Raw genomic sequence first — 19,466 nt, forward strand, 5'->3', positions numbered from 1 at the left:
GAGTTGGGGGTTCTGTTACAGTATAGAGGGGTACAGATTGAGGGAGAGTCGGGGGCTCTGTTACAGTATAGAGGGGTACAGATTGAGGGAGAGTCGGGGCTCTGTTACAGTATAGAGGGGTACAGATTGAGGGAGAGTCGGGGGCTCTGTTACAGTTGGAAAAAATCAGCATCTGTAAAAACTGCAAATATTGAGGATGTGCATTCATGGTGTACCACAAGATGGAGCTGTTTCACAAATCCAGCATTGACAATCTATTACACCCACATTCCAAATCATCATGTTAGTCTTTCCAGAAAATACAAATCACGTACCGTACAATCTTACAGAGCTTGACAAAAATACATTGTGTTGGTTCAATCCAGTTTTTCACCTGAGGATTTTTCTATCTACATTTTTTTTAAACTACATCTAGAAGTGCTAAGGAAACAGATGCTTACATGACCCGTGTAGAATGAGTTCCAGTGTCTTCTGCCTCTGTAGCAGTACAGTACAGTGACTTCTGTCTCTGTAGCAGTACAGTACAGTGTCTTCTGTCTCTGTAGCAGTACAGTACAGTGTCTTCTGCCTCTGTAGCAGTACAGTACAGTGACTTCTGTCTCTGTAGCAGTACAGTACAGTGTCTTCTGTCTCTGTAGCAGTACAGTACAGTGTCTTCTGTCTCTGTAGCAGTACAGTACAGTGTCTTCTGTCTCTGTAGCAGTACAGTACAGTGTCTTCTGTCTCTGTAGCAGTACAGTACAGTGTCTTCTGTCTCTGTAGCAGTACAGTAGACCTGCTGTGGGTTTATACGAGCAGTCCTCTAAACAGAGATCAGCAGCAGGCAGGTCCACAAGGCTGCACACTTATGGAATGGTAAAAAGCATCAGTGTAAGAGATTTCAGGGAGATGGCAATGCTGTCTTTTTCTAATCCCTGTCACACTTTTGTTTTACACTTGTCAGAGTCCAGCCTACCAGAGCGAGAAATAATAATAATAATAATAATAATAATAATAATAATAATAATAATAATAATAATAATAGACTGCCAGATCCTAAACACAGTGGGTGAAATAGTGCGTGCGTGCGTGTGTGTGTGTGTGTGTGTGTGTGTCCCTGCTGGGTTGTGATCTCGGTGTGTGTGTGTGTGTGTGTGTGTGTGTGTGTATGTGTGTGTGTGTGTGTGTGTGTGTGTCCCTGCTGGGTTGTGATCTCGGCGTGTGTGTGTGTGTGTGTATGTGTGTGTGTGTGTGTGTGTGTGTGTGTGTGTCTGCTGGGTTGTGATCTCGGTGTGTGTGTGTGTGTGTGTATGTGTGTGTGTGTGTGTGTGTGTGTGTGTGTGTGTCTGTGTGTGTGTGTGTGTGTGTGTCCCTGCTGGGTTGTGATCTCGGTGTGTGTGTGTGTGTGTGTGTGTGTCCCTGCTGGGTTGTGATCTCGGTGTGTGTGTGTGTGTGTGTGTGTGTGTCTCTGTTGGGTTGTGATCTCAGTATGTGTGTGTCTCTGCTGGGTTGTCATGTCGCAGAGTCTCTCTTCTCTCACACGGGCGTCACGCTCAGGTCCTCAGACAGCGAGAATCCCGAGTCCCGGTCACGGGTGGGTTTCTCTGGTTTGCCGAGCAGGTGGGCTCCCTCCTCGCTGTGGCAGGACCGGGGGTGCGCCGGGGCTTTGGAGACCCCGGCAGAGGCTGCGGCAGCAGGAGGGAACGGGACCCCAGAGCTTCCAGCACTAGCACTGGGCTCTGCGCAGGGCAGGCTCTCCTCGTCGTATGCGTAGTTGACGTTTCCGCAGGGGAAGCTCTGCAGCTTGACCAGTTCCACCCCACCGCACGAGGGGGGGGGGCTGGCGGGGGGCAGTGGAGAGGGGGAGCCCCGGGAGCTGGGGGGAGAGGAGCTGCCATTCCCGTCGAACCCCGAGTCTTCTCTCTCGGGGTGTGGTGGGGCCGCTGTAGGCAGGGCCGGAGCAGGAGCAGGGGGGCAGGCGATGGCAGGGGCTGGGGGCTGGGAGCTCTTGCCTCTACCCAGGCTCTCCAGTACCCAGGACCCGTAGGTCGGGTTCCACAGGTTCTTGGTTTTGTTCTTCAGCTTCTGGCTGCCGGAGGAGGTGGGGCCTGGCGGTGTCAAGGGGGCGGGGCTTGGGTGGAGCCAGGTCCCGGGACACGCCTCTCTCGAAGGCCCCTCCCCTGTGCCTGCTCCTTGGGGGTGTGGTTTCCCAGGTGACAGGTCAGGCTCAGGGGTCAGGGTCGAGGTGACCAGCAGCGGGGTCCCGCCCCCTGATCCCTGAGGTGGCATGACGGTGCTGCTCTCCTCCTCCACGGGGGGCCCGTACTCCATCGGGAGAGGAGTGTTGATGACATCGGGGTCCTGGAGGGAGTGGGGGGGACACAACAGTAAGAAACTCTAGCAGACAAATGTTTCAGATAATGCCTTCTTCAGACGACACTGTAAGAAAGAGCGAATTCAATGCAGCTCAGAAACGGGGTGCCCTGTCATCTAAGAAAAGCCTCTGGAATATGATTACCTTTCTGCTGGGCTTGTTTACAGTGCTGAGTTCAGGACACAGTGAAAGCACAGTAAAGGTGTTGCAAGAGCACAGTAAAAGTGCTGTAAAATGTACTAAAGGCTCATTTAAAACATACTAAAATCCTAGTAAAAAGCAAAGTGAACTCTCAGTACAATACATGCGAGGCCAGGGCTCCCGGTACAGCACCTGAGTGCAGTAACTGATCCTCTCCAGAATGGTGGTGAAGTTGGGCCGGTGCTCAGGACAGTGCTGCCAGCATTGCGTCATGATGCGATATCTGAAACACACACAGCGTTACACACCGGACACGGCCCCTGGATACAGTAGAAGGCAGGTGTGCGTGCGTGTGTGCGCGTGTCAGTGTGTGTGCGTGCGTGCGTGTGTGTGTGCGTGTGCGTGTGTGTGTTACTCACACTGGCCCAGGGCAGCTCTTAGGGGGGTCCATCCTGCCCCCGCTGGTCACGAACTCCAGCACCTCCTGGTTGGTTTTGCAGGGGTACGGCATGTATCCCAGAGAGAAGATCTCCCACAGCAGCACCCCAAACGACCTGCGGGACGCAGACACCCGCACACACACACACACACAGACACAAAGACACACGCACACACAGACGCACAGAGACACAAAGACACACACACAGAGACACACGCAGACACAGAGACAAGAAAGGCTTGTTATTCATGAAGCTAGACTAAACTAAACTGGTTCCAGACTGTCCTTGTTATTGACAGCACTGCTTCCTGGTCCCTTACTCTCCCCGCTGGGGGGCTGCGATTTCTGAAGAGCGAGTTTTTACCAGGTGTCTGTTTTGGAGGTGAAGACCCCCTCCAGGAACGCTTCAGGGGGCATCCACTTCACAGGCAGCATCGCGCGGCCCCCCTTCCGGTAGTAACTGGCTCTGAGGAGAGAGGCGGGGAGGGGAGCGTGAGGAAGAGGAGGGGGAGGAGGGAAGAGAGAGGGAAAAGGTTAATTTAAAAACCTCTCTCTAGTTCAATGAAAAACAAGAATGAAAGAAAGAAAGAAAGAAAGGAAGGAAGGAAGAGCAGGCTTTCTACCTGTATATGTCTCGGGCCATCCCAAAGTCTCCTATCTTAGCCACCCTGCTGGAGCCGGAGCAGGTGAGCAGACAGTTCCTCGCAGCGATATCCCTGTCAGGGGTTCATTGCATTGAAATAAGGGTTATGAAGGGTCACAATAACAAGCCACCGGCCTGCCCAAAGCTGCTTTCTCAAGGTTGTGTCCATGGCAGAGTGAACAGAACAAAGGGGTGAGAGCGAGAGGACTCGGCATGACATCTGGGAGCTGCAGTATATACTTGGAAGGTAGATACAGGAGACTCACAATGACATCCTTCACTGCTGTCCCTGAAGGAATGGCCTCCACTTCAGGTAGTTTGAGCAGCGATTTCTTGCAACCTTATTTAAACCAGCTGACCATTATACCGCACCTAGAGGTATCATTGCAATAACTGTGTATATCTGTACAACTGCTAATCTTCGAATGCTAATCTTCGAATAATGCATACTTTAATAAATACGTTTGATTGAATTTACTCAGGTCTCATTAAAAACATGGATTAAGGTAAATAGTAACATGATTATAGTCACTTCCACAATACTTACACCTGAAAAACACGAGTCGCAATACTGCTCCCTCCCCTCCTCTCCCCTATCTCCTCTTCCCTCCCCTCCTCTCCCCTATCTCCCCTCCCCTCCCCTCCCCTCCTCTCTCTCTCCTCTCTCTGCTCTCCCCTATCTCTCCTCTCCTCTCTCACCGGTGAATGAAGTGGTTCTCCTCCAGGTACCTGCTGCCGCAGGCAATGTCTCGGGCCATGTGGAGGAGCTCCAGCATACTGAGAGAGGAGGCGTGGCTCTGAGGAGGAGCACACACACAGTTAATACAGGAGACCCAGCACACAGTTAATACAGGAGACCCAGCACACAGTTAATACAGGAGACCCAGCACACAGTTAATACAGGAGACCAAGCACACAGTTAATACAGGAGACCCAGCACACAGTTAATACAGGAGACCCAGCACACAGTTAAATACAGGAGACCCAGCACACAGTTAATACAGGAGACCCAGCACACAGTGAATACAGGAGACCCAGCACACAGTTAATACAGGAGACCCAGCACACTGTAAGAATGTGGATTACGTGGAGGGGCACCCCGCTGTCTGCGAGGAGGGTCAAGCAGCAGGTTACTCACAGATTTGGGGCGGTTCTGTCTCAGGAAGCTCTTCATGTCCCCTCCTGTCATGAGCTCCAGTAAGATGAAGCGAGGCAGGGTCTGCAGAGACACGCCCACACAGTGCACGATGTTCTGGTGACTGAACTTACTGGGGGAGAGAGAGAGAGAGACAGAGAGAATGTGAGCAAGACTGTGAGTGAGTGAAGCAGTGTGTGAGCGAGTGACCCCTGACCCCTCACCTCATGATTAGCGCCTCCATGAGGAAGTCCATCTCATCCTGCTCTGAGCAGATCTCAGGGAGTGTCTGCAACACAAAGGGTTAAACACGCTGGCTTAGTGCTGGAGGAACCGCCTGCCAGGCTCCTCAGTGATCTCTACCATTCACAGCTCTGTCTCTCTTAGTGCTGGAGGAACAGCCTGCCGGGCTCCTCAGTGATCTCTACCATTCACAGCTCTGTCTCTCTTAGTGCTGGAGGAACAGCCTGCCGGGCTCCTCAGTGATCTCTACCATTCACAGCTCTGTCTCTCTTAGTGCTGGAGGAACAGCCTGCCGGGCTCCTCAGTGATCTCTACCATTCACAGCTCTGTCTCTCTTAGTGCTGGAGGAACCGGCTGCCGGGCTCCTCAGTGATCTCTACCATTCACAGCTCTGTCTCTCTTAGTGCTGGAGGAACCGGCTGCCGGGCTCCTCAGTGATCTCTACCATTCACAGCTCTGTCTCTCTCTGTCTCTCACCTTGATGGCCACCGGCAGCGGGCTGCTCTCCCCTGAGGTCCCCAGCATCCTGCCTTCATAGACCTCCCCGAAAGCACCGTGACCCAGAGCCCTGAAGAGAGAGGGGGGGGGACGACACACAGATCAGACCAGCTGTGAGTCACCTGAGCAGGAAGAGGAGAGAGGAGAGTGGAGGGGAGGGCGGAGAGGATGAAGGAGAGGAGAGGGGAGGGGAGGGGGGAGAGGACGGAGGAGAGGAGAGGGGAGGGGAGGGGGAAGGGGGCAGGGGAGAGGGGATAGGGTGGGGGAGGGGGAGGAGGCAGAGGTAGGGGAGAGGACAGAGGAGAGATTGTTCTCCCCAGACGGAGGTACCTGAGCAGGGTGATGTTCTGGCGTGGCACCTCTTTGAGATCGTTCAGCGAGGCCGCGTTGCCTGCGAAGCAGTAGTTGGGGTTGTAGTCCGTCATGATGGTGGAGGTGCGGATCTTACTGAGCTTGTACTCCGGACTCTGCAGACGCACACGTACCGCCTGCAGCTGCTGCTTCTTCCGATAATAAACTGCAGGGAGAGGAGGGGAGAGGGGGGACAGGGAGAGGGGACAGGGAGGGGAGAGGAGGGGATGGGGAAAGAAGGGGACAGGGAGAGGGGAGAGAGGCATTACAAATTCTGTTCATTTTCAAAGCTTCTTTTATCTCATTTATTTCCTGAACCACAGATTTTCACTGATCAATGATCTGGTATTTTCTTGTGAAACTGAATACTGCTAGAGCCACCCTCTCACCCTCTGCTGCAGACTCACCCAGTGTGGCCCCGCTCCCTCTCGCTTCCACTCGCTCGCACGTGTGTCCCCGATGCAGGTTGGTAGTCTGCCAGGTGGTGGCGCTGTGTGCTGGTCAGTCTCGTCCCTGTGTCCTCGGGCTCCCGGCTCCCTGGCACAGACTACCAGCCTGCATGGGGGAGACCTCAGGTGAAGAGATACTGTGACACCAGCCTTCCTTCCTTTGAGACACTGTGACACCAGCCTTCCTTCCTTTGAGACACTGTGACACCAGCCTTCCTTCCTTTGAGACACTGTGACACCAGCCTTCCTTCCTTTGAGACACTGTGACACCAGCCTTCCTTCCTTACCTCCTCCCTTCCGACCCCTTATAAAAGTACACCATATCTGAAGCATTGCAAAGTGTAGTAAAGCATAGTGAAAGCACGGTGAAACCAGAGAGGAAAGTGTTGTAAAGTGTGGTGAATGCACAGGACAGCAGTGTAAATGTGAGAACAAAAAACCTGGTGCCGAATGAGCCAGCAGATCTACTGTGGTGCACTTGTGCGAGGGTCCCACCTCCAGGGAGCAGGATGAAGAAGCACAGCCCCTGTGCTAATGCACTGAACTGCGGTGCCACTGAATCAGCGGTGCTGTGAGCTGCTGTGTGCAGCTGACTCAAGTGAGCTAACCAGACACACCTAACCCTTTCTAGGGTGTAACTAATTCAGCTTCAGGTTTAAACTGCCTTACTTACATCCCTGTGTCATCCCTGCATAACTGCATTCATACACCTTTATTACAAAACAGAAAGTCCACTAGCGTATTAAAAAGCCATTTGGAAATGATTTGCACTACATTAAGCTACAGGGTCCACTTAATCAGGGAGCAAACGGGGAAGCTGCCTGCAGCAGTAGGAGGTTATGCTTGACCTCTGCAACGCCCAAGGGGCAAAACTCAAAATGTACAAAATTATTTTTGACCACATGATGTTTTCATTATTTTATTAAGTGCAACAAGTAATGGCTCCAGCATGTATCCAGTGAGAACAGAGCTACAATGCAGGTGTATGCTGTGCACAGGGGCTCCCAAAGCACTACCATAGGACTCGCTTTTCATTATTATTATTAATGGGACTGCCTCCCACACCTATTCCCAACAGATCTGTCCTTTTGCTTCCGTTGTAATTGGAAAGGCGTTTTTTGAACTCAATCAAGTTACACAGCACCACTTTCTACAAATGTGAATTTTCAAAAGCCAACAAAACGACGACCCATTCCCTTCCAGTTTGCAGCATTGTTTAAAATAAGGTTTTAGACGTCCTAATAATACAAAATAAACATGAAACGGAAGAACGTTTCGAACCATTTGTTTTCAGACGCTGCTGAATTATTCCATCTTATTTCATATTGAGTGACATGTACATTTTTCTTCACAATTTCAAATTCAGAAGCTGCACTGTAGTTCTTGAAAAGCACAATGTGGAAGAATGTGAATGCATGGCACAGACACTGCCTATCCCCATTTCATATCCACTAGCAGGAAGAATATTGTACATTTTGCATGGAAAGTTGCACGTCAGTACGCTGCAGCGCTGGATATTCTGATTACATGCCGTCATTGAGCCTGGATAGAGTGTGAGAATATGATATATATGACCTGTGATATATAACGCGGGCAACATGACAAAATGAAAGGAATTCTGATAACAGTGCTGCTCTCTAGGCAGCTGTTTCTAATGCACTATCGTTGCAATACTAGCTTTCACGCATCCTTATATAATAGCATAGATAGATACGATTACATTACTTCATCTAAGGTTAAGCAGCACACTACTCTTAGAAACCCCGACCCCAGCTCCCGTCTGTATCAATCCCCAACAAGGCCCCCAGCTTCCCTTTACAGAAGAGCCTTCAGTCAGACAGCTGGCTCGTATAGCAGAGAAGCACGTCAAATACTGTGTACACAATGAAACAGCAGGTTCGGTCAAACTGCAGAGAACGTGCAGCTGGCTTAGCAGAAGCGGGGTACATTTAGACTGCACTGCAAAGGGTCACTCAGCTGTTGTGTTCTTGTATGATCACCAGGTACACTCGCAGCATTGGATTATAGTTTAATTATCCATTCACAAAACATGGAGAAATGTGTTTTGTTTATCAATTTAACTCCCATATTCTACCCAATTTGAAATGCCCATTCGAACGTGGGCTCATCGCTGTACCCCTCTTACCAATCACAAGGACTTTGCAACCCCCTCTGCAACCGTGGCAACTGAGAATTAGTACATGGAAAATATCTCTACAAAAGCACAGTTTCAGCTGGCTAGGGTTATGGGTTTGAGTTTGGATGTAGTTAGGGTTAGGGGTAGGGCTGGGGAGGGTTAGGGTTGGGGGTTAAATGATTGCTGTACAACCATCACATTTTTGAAATTCAGCTTTTAGAAGCATGCATGACTCCTAAGAAGTCTGGGCCGGTCCACTCAAGCTAACACAGGGGTGGGGCTAATTGTCTGTTTTGAAATGGACTTGCCCCAAGCTTTACGTGTGGGGCAAGTTGTGTTTAGCGGCCCATAGAGAGCAGTGGACTGCAGTCTAACTACCCCAGTGCACTGCACTTTCCCTGCAGTTTACAGCAGGCTCTTCATCACCTCAGAGCCGGTGGAAGGAGGTCCCCAGCGGAGCCGAGCGCACACACAGCTGGGAAAGTCTCTTACTCAGAGTGAGGCTGGCGCAGGCCAGCACGGCGCCAGTCACGACCGTCGATACCACCACCGCCAGGATCAGAGGCAAGGAGAGGTGTCCCTCTGGAGCAGGGCCTCGCGGAGCTGGGGAGAGGAGAGGAGGGCTAGCACTCAACAACACCTTCCATACACACTGCAAACAAAACGAGTAAAACACTCCAAGAAACCAAGGAAAAACTAAAAGAAACCAAGCCCAACTAAAAGAATCTAATGGGTGGATTCAATGCTCCTGTAGAGGTGAGGTTATATCTGTTCTAGTCTCTCACCTGTACAGGTATAGCTCGCTGTGCTCTGCTCTGTACAGGTATAGCTCGCTCTGCTCTGCTCTGTACAGGTATAGCTCGCTCTGCTCTGCTCAGGTATAGCTCGCTGTGCTCTGCTCTGTACAGGTATAGCTCGCTCTGCTCTGCTCTGTACAGGTATAGCTCGCTCTGCTCTGCTCTGTACAGGTATAGCTCGCTCTGCTCTGTACAGGTATAGCTTGCTCTGCTCTGTACAGGTATAGCTTGCTCTGCTCTGTACAGGTATAGCTTGCTCTGCTCTGCTCTGTACAGGTATAGCTCGCTCTACTCTGTACAGGTATAGCTCGCTCTGCTCTGCTCTGTACAGGTATAGCTCGCTCTGCTCTGTACAGGTATAGCTCACTCTGCTCTGCTCTGTACAGGTATAGCTCGCTCTGCTCACCTGTGCAGGTGACGTTGTTGCTGGCCAGCTCCTCTCCGTTGTCACACAGACAGGTGATGAGTTTGGTCTCCTCGTCTTGTTTGCAGGTCTCGGACTCACAGTGACTGCAGTTCAGCTGCACCTTGATCTCAGCCTCGCCGTGGCTCTCCATTGCTGGGGGAGGGACAGGGTGTATTAGTACTGTGCAGACACACTATGGGACATGTGATGGTTGACTTGTGTTTTTCTTCTCAGAAGCTGGTCAGTCATTAAAGGAAAATAATTTTGCTTTATGCTTGGAGAATTAAGTTGGGTTAGGCTTAGGGCTGGGGCTCGGACTTGGGTTAGAGCTAGAGCTATGATATGGGTTGGGGTTAGGGTTCTGGTTAGGGTTAGGGTTAGGGGTCTGGTTGGGGTTAGGGTTAGGGTTGGGTTAGGGGTTGGAATCCCTTCATATGCATCCACACTGACAGCCAGACATCTGAAGTGAATGTTCAGTGTTGGGGTGAATAGGAATCAGCTCAGGGTGCCCAGCACTGCCCGGTACCTGCTCCCCCAGTCTCCTCACCTGCCAGCGGCTGCAGAAAGATCTCTCCGATGGGGTTCACGAAGGAGATCCCGGCCTGCCCGTCCGCTGTGATGTCATCAGTCTCCGCCGCGTCCCCGCCTGCAATTCAGGAAACAGGATCCAACACATTCTCAAGGAAACTTTAACATTCATCCATGTATAAATGTGACCCCCAACCCATAGCCAGACCTTCAGTGATAATTATTACCTATAGGAATAGTATGGTGGCATACACGCCTTGTTTCTGAACCTGTTAAATCTGCTCATTTATCACGATGATCCCACAGTTTTGTGGTAGAGAGGACAGTGATTTACCTCTGTAGCCTCCGCCTCCTCCTCCCGCAGTACAGGCCCCTCCTCCCCCCCCGAAGCCCCCGAAGGTGGCCCAGGCAAGCTTGGACAGGGCCTGGGGGCAGGACGACCCCCCCTCTGCCCCCTGCAGGAGAGACTTCCCCCCCCAGATGTATCTGGTGATGTCACTCCAGCCGCCCCCTCCACCTGCAGAGCAGAGAGCAGGGCTGGGTTTAGAGAGGCTCGCTGTAGCAGCGCGCTGTGATCACAGAAACAGACCCTCACCTGCCACCCCGGTCAGCCCATTGACCCCGGGCACGGCTGTGCTGTTCTCGTACTGCTCCAGGGGGATGTCATCCAGACCTCTCTCAGGGTCCTCGAGGTACGCCTTCCCCCCCCCGCCCGCAGCGATCAGCAGGGGAACCAGAGAGCCGTTCTCCTTCTGCAGGGGGAACACAAACAGCAGAACACACAGGCTCAGTGATACTGACTAATAAAACACACAGGCTCAGTGATACTGACTGATAAAACACACAGGCTCAGTGATACTGACTGATGAAACACACAGGCTCAGTGATACTGACTGATAAAACACACAGGCTCAGTGATACTGACTGATGAAACACACAGGCTCAGTGATACTGACTGATGAAACACACAGGCTCAGTGATACTGACTGATAAAACACACAGGCTCAGTGATACTGACTGATAAAACACACAGGATCAGTGATACTGACTGATGAAACACACAGGCTCAGTGATACTGACTGATAAAACACACAGGATCAGTGATACTGACTGATGAAACACACAGGCTCAGTGATACTGACTGATAAAACACACAGGCTCAGTGATACTGACTGATGAAACACACAGGCTCAGCTGAGCTACTGACTGATAAGACACAGGCTCAGCTGAGATATTGACTGATAAGACACAGGCTCAGCTGAGATATTGACTGATAAGACACAGGCTCAGCTGAGATATTGACTGATAAGACACAGGCTCAGCTGAGATATTGACTGATAAGACACAGGCTCAGCTGAGATATTGACTGATAAGACACAGGCTCAGCTGAGATATTGACTGATAAGACACAGGCTCAGCTGAGATACTGACTCAGTCAGTTTTGTCCACTGCTCAGACTGAGCCTGCTCGGTGGGTGTGGCTTACCCTGAAGATGTACGTGGCTCCGCCCCCTCCGCCGCCACCTCCCGCCCACTCCAGCACGCCGCCACGCCCACTGAACCCGTCTTCAATCACTGAGGACTCCCCCAGGCAGATCTGCTGAGTCAGGGGGTTCCTCTGAGACAGAGGGGGGGGGGGGGGGGGGGCAATGAGAGCAAATCACACCAGTGGAGGCTCCTTACAGGAGGGAGGCAGTGGCGCCTCAAAATCTCAGTGAAAAACATTCAAATAAACATGATTATATATATATATATATATTGTATAGCATTATAATATAATAATGTTCATTAAAACAAAAACTAAAATATTGTCTAAAATGCAAGAAAAAATGACATTTTAACCCTAAATTCAACATTCCTATATTATTAACAGCAGTTCTGGCTCCTTCGTTATAAAAACAGTAGCAGATCACGTGATCTGAGCCCGGGTTTTCAGGTTTTAACTGGAGGATCCCGGAGGGTTTTTTTCATCCGAGGAGACAAGCCTCCATTATAAACCCCTATCTCTATGAACCCGTCCGCAGTACTAGGAATGACATGTGGTGTGGTCTGAGTCTGGGTTTAACTGGAGGAGCAACTGAAACACTGCTAGTGAAGTGCTGAATAATGGAAATTGCATCATTCGATTGCGTATTCAATTTTCTGAAGGAGATTTTTAAACAAATCCTCCTCCCCTCTCCCCCCTCCCCTCCTCCCCTCTCCCCCTCCTCCCCCCTCCCTCTCTCACCCCTGGGCAGGCGTCCTCGCCCTGCTGTCCCACCAGTATGTAGAGGACCTCATCTTTCTCCAGAGGGAAGATGGCGGAGATGAAGACTCCGTGGGAGCGCTTGTTGTGATTCTTCGCTCCCTTCCCTCCCGCAGCGCCGTACGCAGAGATCCTGAGAGAGAGGAGAGCGAGGGAAAGAGAGAGGGGGGAGAGATATACAATCAAAGTGAATACAAGAGGGAGAGAGCGAGATTTAATCAGAGATGCATTTCATTCTCCATTGAACAAAGTGCAGAGAAATATTCTCTCAAGCTGGCAGAAGAAGGTTTCTTGATGATAGAAATATGCAGTGGAGATGTGCTGGGTGGCGCGATGGTACTCACATGTAGCGGTTGGAGGCGGGCACTCTCCACATCTGCACCCCCCGCAGAGGCACCTCCGTGCCCACGCCCCTGCCCACGCTCACGTTCACGTTGGTGTTCCGGTACGCGCTGTCACATTGCGCCTGCGTGGGGCCCCGGGGGCCACTGGCCCCGCATGAGGTGAACCACCACGTAGACACCTCTGCAGGGAGACATGGGGACACACAGACAGAGACGCACAGACGCAGAGACAAAGAGAGACAGAGACGCAGAGACGCAGACACACACAGATACAACAGAGACACAGACACACACAGAGACAGAGAGAGACAGATGCAGACACAAACAGAGACACAGAGACAGGTGCATACACACACAGAGACAGAGAGACAGATGCAGACACAAACAGAGACACAGAGACAGGTGCAGACACACACAGAGACAGAGAGACAGATGCAGACACAAACAGAGACACAGAGACAGACGCAGACACACACACAGACAGAGACAGACGCAGACACACACAGAGAAAGGAGGATTGTATATTTATATAAAATTGTAAACATTTATATAAACATTTTTAAATCAAACAAGCATACCAAACAATGAAGTGTAGTTTGTCTGTGTGGAGTGTGTCTGTGTGCAGTGTGTCTGTGTGCAGTGTGTCTGTGTGCAGTGTGCAGTGTGTCTGTGCCTGTGTGCAGTGTGCCTGTGTGCAGTGTGCCTGTGTGCAGTGTGCAGTGTGCCTGTGTGCAGTGTGCAGTGTGTCTGTGTGCAGTGTGCCTGTCTGCAGTGTGCCTGTGTGCAGTGTGCAGTGTGTCTGTGTGCAGTGTGCAGTGTGTCTGTGTGCAGTGTGCCTGTGTGTCTGTGTGCAGTGTGTCTGTGTGCAGTGTGTCTGTGTGTCTGTGTGCAGTGTGTCTGTGTGCAGTGTGTCTGTGTGCTGTGTGCAGCTCACCGGAGGAGGAGGGCTCTGGCAGGGGGTTGAAGAAGCCGAGGTCACTCACACTGTCCAGCTGCAACTTGTGTCTTGGGAACAAGGGGCTCTTATCTGAGAAGGGGAGGGGGAGAGGGGAGAGAGAGGGGGAGGAAGGTAGGTCATTGGGACAGAGAGAGGGGGAGAGAGGGCGAGGAAGGTAGGTCATTGGGACAGAGAGAGGGGGAGAGAGGGGGAGGAAGGTAGGTCATTGGGACAGAGAGAGGGGGAGAGAGGGGAAGGACAGGGGGAGGGAGACAGGGGGAGGGAGAAAGGGAGAGGTGGACAGGAGGGGAACAGAGAGGAAGAGAGGGAGAGAAAATGGAGATTGAGACAGAGGAAAAGAGGAAATAAGGGAGAGGGTAATGAGGTCATCTGGTATGCAGATCTCAATGGGTTCTTGAACACAGCGATATTAATGTCTTTAACAATGGGGAGCTGCTTCACCGCCCTGCTGTGCTGCTCTAGTGCACACTCAGGACGACCACTCTTCATCCAGCCTGCTCTCACATCCGCTTCCAGCACTGCAGCACCGCGGGAGATCAAGGCTTCTTCCCAATGACACTCAGTTACCCTTCACAACGGATTGTATTCACTCAAGAGGGTCGGAAGAATGTAAATAAGAAGCGAATTTCTCATGCAGCAGGTTTCAGCTGTGACTGAGGATTGAGTACGGCCTGCAGTATAACTGCCCTGCCCTGCCCAGGATACCAGCGTGCTGCAGTATAACTGCCCTGCCCACGACACCAGCGTGCTGCAGTATAACTGCCCTGCCCTGCCCAGGTTACCAGCGTGCTGCAGTATAACTGCCCTGCCCTGCCCACGATACCAGCGTGCTGCAGTATAACTGCCCTGCCCTGCCCACGATACCAGCGTGCTGCAGTATAACTGCCCTGCCCTGCCCACGACACCAGCGTGCTGCAGTCTCTCTCTGACTTGGATAGGATAATGTGAAAAGATAGGGGTGATTCAGGGGTGCATTTGAAATGATTTAGGTTTGATCTTAGGGTGATTTGGGGGTTATTAAGGGTTATTTGGTGCTGATTTACAGATCAGGGTTGAGGTTCGGGTTAGGTGTTGATTTGAGGATGATTTGGGGTTGGGGGTAAGGTTTAAGGTTAGGGGTGAGGATGATTTGGGGGTACCTGTGTCGAAGCAGGAAGCCCCCAGCGTGATGCCGTCCACAGACAGGTCAGCTCTTGAACCCGGGCCCCAAACCGCCCTCAGAGTCAGATGGAACCTGGAGGAAGACAGGCAGGCGAGAACTGAAAGGAACTCCAACCTCCCACCTGAATAAAACACCCCTCTCACTGACACAGTGTGAGAGGAACTGTAACCTCCTGCCTGAATAAAACACCCCTCTCACTGACACAGTGTGAGAGGAACTGCAACCTCCTGCCTGAATAAAACACCCCTCTCACTGATACAGTGTGAGAGGAACTGCAACCTCCTGCCTGAATAAAACACCCCTCTCACTGACACAGTGTGAGAGGAACTGCAACCTCCTGCCTGAATAAAACACCCCTCTCACTGATACAGTGTGAGAGGAACTGCAACCTCCTGCCTGAATAAAACACCCCTCTCACTGATACAGTGTGAGAGGAACTGCAACCTCCTGCCTGAATAAAACACCCCTCTCACTGACACAGTGTGAGAGGAACTGCAACCTCCTGCCTGAATAAAACACCCCTCTCACTGACACAGTGTGAGAGGAACTGCAACCTCCTGCCTGAATAAAACACCCCTCTCACTGATACAGTGTGAGAGGAACTGCAACCTCCTGCCTGAATAAAACACCCCTCTCACTGACACAGTGTGAGAGGAACTGCAACCTCCTGCCTGAATAAAACACCCCTCTCACTGATACAGTGTGAGAGGAACTGCAACATCCTGCCTGAATAAAACACCCCTCTCACTGACACAGTGTGAGAGGAACTGCAACCTCCTGCCTGAATAAAACACCCCTCTCACTGATACAGTGTGAGAGGAACTGCAACCTCCTGCCTGAATAAAACACCCCTCTCACTGACACAGTGTGAGAGGAACTGCAACCTCCTGCCTGAATAAAACACCCCTCTCACTGACAGTGTTCAGTGGGGAGATGCACACAGTAGCTGTGCTCAGGTGTGCTCTTACCTGTGCAGGATGTCAGGGATCTGCAGGGTCAGCTCCAGCCAGCTGTCCTTCCAGCTGCCAGCCCGCTCCCACACCAGTGGAGACACCCCCAGAGAGCTGTCCTCCTGGACTGACAGAGACACTGTCCCATTAATACACACCGAAGACATAGAGCGAGAACTGCACCTGGAGAGAGAGAGTGGGGGAGAGAGAGAGGGAGAGGGGGAGAGAGGGAAGGAGAGGGGGAGAGAGGGAGGGAGAGGGGGGGAGAGAGAGGGAGAGATGGAGAGAGGGGAGGGAGAGGGGGGAGAGAGGGAGTGGAGTGACAGAGGGAAGAGAGGGAGTGAAGTGGAGAAAGAGGGGTGTATATTTGTGTACTTATACTTCTGTCAGTCTCCTCTATATAATTATCTATGCTACTGTGCCTTGTTCTGTCTGTGAGTCTCTCTCTCTCCCTCTCTCTCTCTCTCTCTCTCTCTCTCAATTCAATTTAATTCAAATTGGCTTACTTGCCACTCTTTCATTCTCTCAGTGTCTAGCTCAGTCTCTGTCTGTCTGTCTCACCTGGCACTCCACGCTGGTGACGGTGGGCGGGAGGGTGTGGCTCTGGGCAACTGCACTGCCCGCTGTGACATCACTGCGCACCTGCAGGAACAGGAAGTGACCTGGGGAGAGGGAGGGAAGTACGAGAGTGATGCAGAACTCACGCAGCAGGGTACTAAACAGGTATGAATTGAGGGGCTGTACAGTGTACTGTAGTATAATGTGTTCATGAAATTGAGGGGCTGTACAGTGTACTGTAGTGTAATGTGTTCATGAAATTGAGGGGCTGTACAGTGTAACTGTAGTGTAATGTGTTCGTGAAATTGAGGGGCTTGTACAGTGTACTGTAGTGTAATGTGTTCATGAAACTGAGGGGCTGTACAGTGTACTGTAGTGTAATGTGTTCATGAAATTGAGGGGCTGTACAGTGTACTGTAGTGTAATGTGTTCATGAAATTGAGGGGCTGTACAGTGTACTGTAGTGTAATGTGTTCGTGAAATTGAGGGGGCTGTACAGTGTACTGTAGTGTAATGTGTTCATGAAATTGAGGGGCTGTACAGTGTACTGTAGTGTAATGTGTTCATGAAATTGAGGGGCTGTACAGTGTACTGTAGTGTAATGTGTTCATGAAATTGAGGGGCTGTACAGTGTACTGTAGTATAATGTGTTCATGAAATTGAGGGGCTGTACAGTGTACTGTAGTGTAATGTGTTCATGAAATTGAGGGGCTGTACAGTGTACTGTAGTATAATGTGTTCATGAAATTGAGGGGCTGTACAGTGTACTGTAGTGTAATGTGTTCATGAAATTGAGGGGCTGTACAGTGTACTGTAGTGTAATGTGTTCATGAAATTGAGGGGCTGTACAGTGTACTGTAGTTTAATGTGTTCATAAAATGTTAACAAGCTGTCGTTTACCTCCTGTGGTCTGCAGAGTGGATCCCAGGACGTCTGACTGGTGGAAAGGTCATGAGAGCTGACCAGTGACCAGGAGGGGGAGGTAGAGGGGGAGGGGTCACTGGAAAGTGACCAGCCACACAGACCAGACTCGAAAGAGCAGTGTGAGCCGAGGGGCAGAGACTCTACAGGGGGGTTATAAACACACAGTTAATACAAGTCTGTCACTAGCATACATCCCGACACGACAGAGAGAGGAGTTTAAAAACAATACATTTACTTCAGCATAATACTTCAATAATATTATTTTCCCTTCAGGTTAAATACTGTTGTGCTTTCAAGCTAACATGCTCAACAACACTAATACAGTGACAAAGAGTTTAGGTTTTTGCTTTTGAATCCCCAGGCTGGGAATATGGTGGTAGGGCTAATGAAATAAATAGAGAATGCGGGTGATCTGTTAAATTGTAATAACCAGCCATACAGACGAGGTGGAGCTTGGATGATGACCACTAATTCTGGTGAGCAACAAACTATTTCTGCTGGGACTCACGTGAGAACCTAATGGTACATAGTGTGTGTATATCCTGCGACCCTGAGGAAGGGTCTCATGGATCAGTGGTTATCCAAATTCAAAAATCTAAGTGTGGCAAACAGCCATTCAGCGAGGGATAGCAACTGCATGAAAAGTCATTTGCAGTAATGTTTTATTTTTTATTCCAGCCGAGTGGACACATGTGTGGTGCAGATGTTTTACTAACAACTCCTGTCACAAGCAGAAGAAAAACAGCATGCTCCCGAACCAGCACAGAGCGAGAGTGGAACACGAAGGGAGGAGGAGGAGGAGGAGGAGGGGCATTCACAGAGCGAGAGTGGAACACGAAGGGAGGAAAGAGGAGGAGGAGGAGGAGGAGGAGGGGCATTCACAGAGCGAGAGTGGAACACGAAGGGAGGAAGAGGAGGAGGAGGAGGGGCATTCACAGAGCGAGAGTGGAACACGAAGGGAGAAGAGGAGGAGGAGGAGGGGCATTCACAGAGCGAGAGTGGAACACGAAGGGAGGAACAGGAGGAGGAGGAGGGGCATTCACAGAGCAAGAGTGGAACACGAAGGGAGGAGGAGGAGGAGGAGGAGGGGCATTCACAGAGCGAGAGTGGAACACGAAGGGAGGAGGAGGAGGAGGAGGAGGGGGCATTCACAGAGCGAGAGTGGAACACGAAGGGAGGAAGAGGAGGAGGAGGAGGGGCATTCACAGAGCGAGAGTGGAACACGAAGGGAGGAAGAGGAGGAGGAGGAGGGGCATTCACAGAGCGAGAGTGGAACACGAAGGGAGGAAGAGGAGGAGGAGGGAGGGGGGCATTCACAGAGCGAGAGTGGAACACGAAGGGAGGAGGAGGAGGAGGAGGAGGGGCATTCACAGAGCGAGAGTGGAACACGAAGGGAGGAAGAGGAGGAGGAGGAGGGGCATTCACAGAGCGAGAGTGGAACACGAAGGGAGGAAGAGGAGGAGGAGGAGGGGCATTCACAGAGCGAGAGTGGAACACAAAAGGAGGAGGGACATTCACAGGGTCAGGGGGGCACCGTACCGAAGTAGTTTTTACTGACGATGTGATTTTAATAACAGGCGGGTTTACAGAAGTGATTCTATTAAAAGATGATTTTGTAAAATTTTGTGACTCACCGCAGACAGTGCCCTCGTCATCCTCTAGGGGGCAGTCTCTGTGGAAGTCACACACTCTGTTCCTGTCGATGCAGCTGCCCATCGCGCAAGGGAAGGAAACCCCCTCGACACAGCCATGCTGGGGGGGGAGGGCCACCTGAGAGAGAATCAAGTGAAACCAGTGTCCCTGGAGCCTGATCACACATCTGCCCTCTCCTCTTCCCTGCCCACCCCTCCCCTCCCATCTCCTCTCCTCCATCTCCTCTCCCTCCCCCCTCCCCCTCTCCTCTCTCCTCCCCCCTCCTCTCGCCTCTCCCTCTTCCCTCTCCTCTCCCCCTCTCCTCCCCTCCCATCTCCTCTCCCCTCCCCTCTCCCCTCACGTTTCCTCTCCCCTCCCACCCTCCCCTCCTCCCCCTCCTCTCGCCTCTCCCCTCTCCCCTCACGTTTCCTCTCCTCTCCCCTCCCCTCCTCTCCTCTCCTCTCCTCTCCTCTCCCCCTCCCCCCTCCTCCTCCCTCCCCCTCCTCTCTCCTCTCACCTGTCTCGCAGTCTCTCAGTTCCAGTGAGTCCAGCCCCAGTGTCCCCTGGGGCCTCG

The 19,466-nt window shown here is 51.5% G+C and overlaps 1 protein-coding gene across 1 annotated transcript; it reads right to left on the bottom strand.

Moving 5' to 3' along the window:
* Positions 1-241: 241 nt before the first annotated feature.
* On the bottom strand, positions 242-19,024 carry LOC131697639 (tyrosine-protein kinase receptor-like). Its single transcript, XM_058988065.1, is given in 26 exon segments — positions 242-2,340; positions 2,687-2,777; positions 2,914-3,048; positions 3,298-3,399; positions 3,557-3,649; positions 4,276-4,373; positions 4,715-4,844; positions 4,936-5,000; positions 5,432-5,522; positions 5,783-5,969; positions 8,882-8,992; positions 9,593-9,745; positions 10,140-10,238; positions 10,455-10,637; positions 10,716-10,872; positions 11,606-11,737; positions 12,347-12,497; positions 12,709-12,889; positions 13,643-13,735; positions 14,806-14,900; positions 15,797-15,927; positions 15,929-15,961; positions 16,340-16,440; positions 17,237-17,278; positions 17,281-17,400; positions 18,895-19,024. Coding segments are annotated over 26 exon segments (3,681 nt in total). The 5' UTR covers positions 18,977-19,024; the 3' UTR covers positions 242-1,515.
* Between the last annotated feature and the right edge of the window lie 442 nt (positions 19,025-19,466).

Source organism: Acipenser ruthenus, chromosome 15 (assembly GCF_902713425.1).
Source record: "Acipenser ruthenus chromosome 15, fAciRut3.2 maternal haplotype, whole genome shotgun sequence".
NCBI classification, from domain to species: Eukaryota; Metazoa; Chordata; class Actinopteri; order Acipenseriformes; family Acipenseridae; genus Acipenser; species Acipenser ruthenus.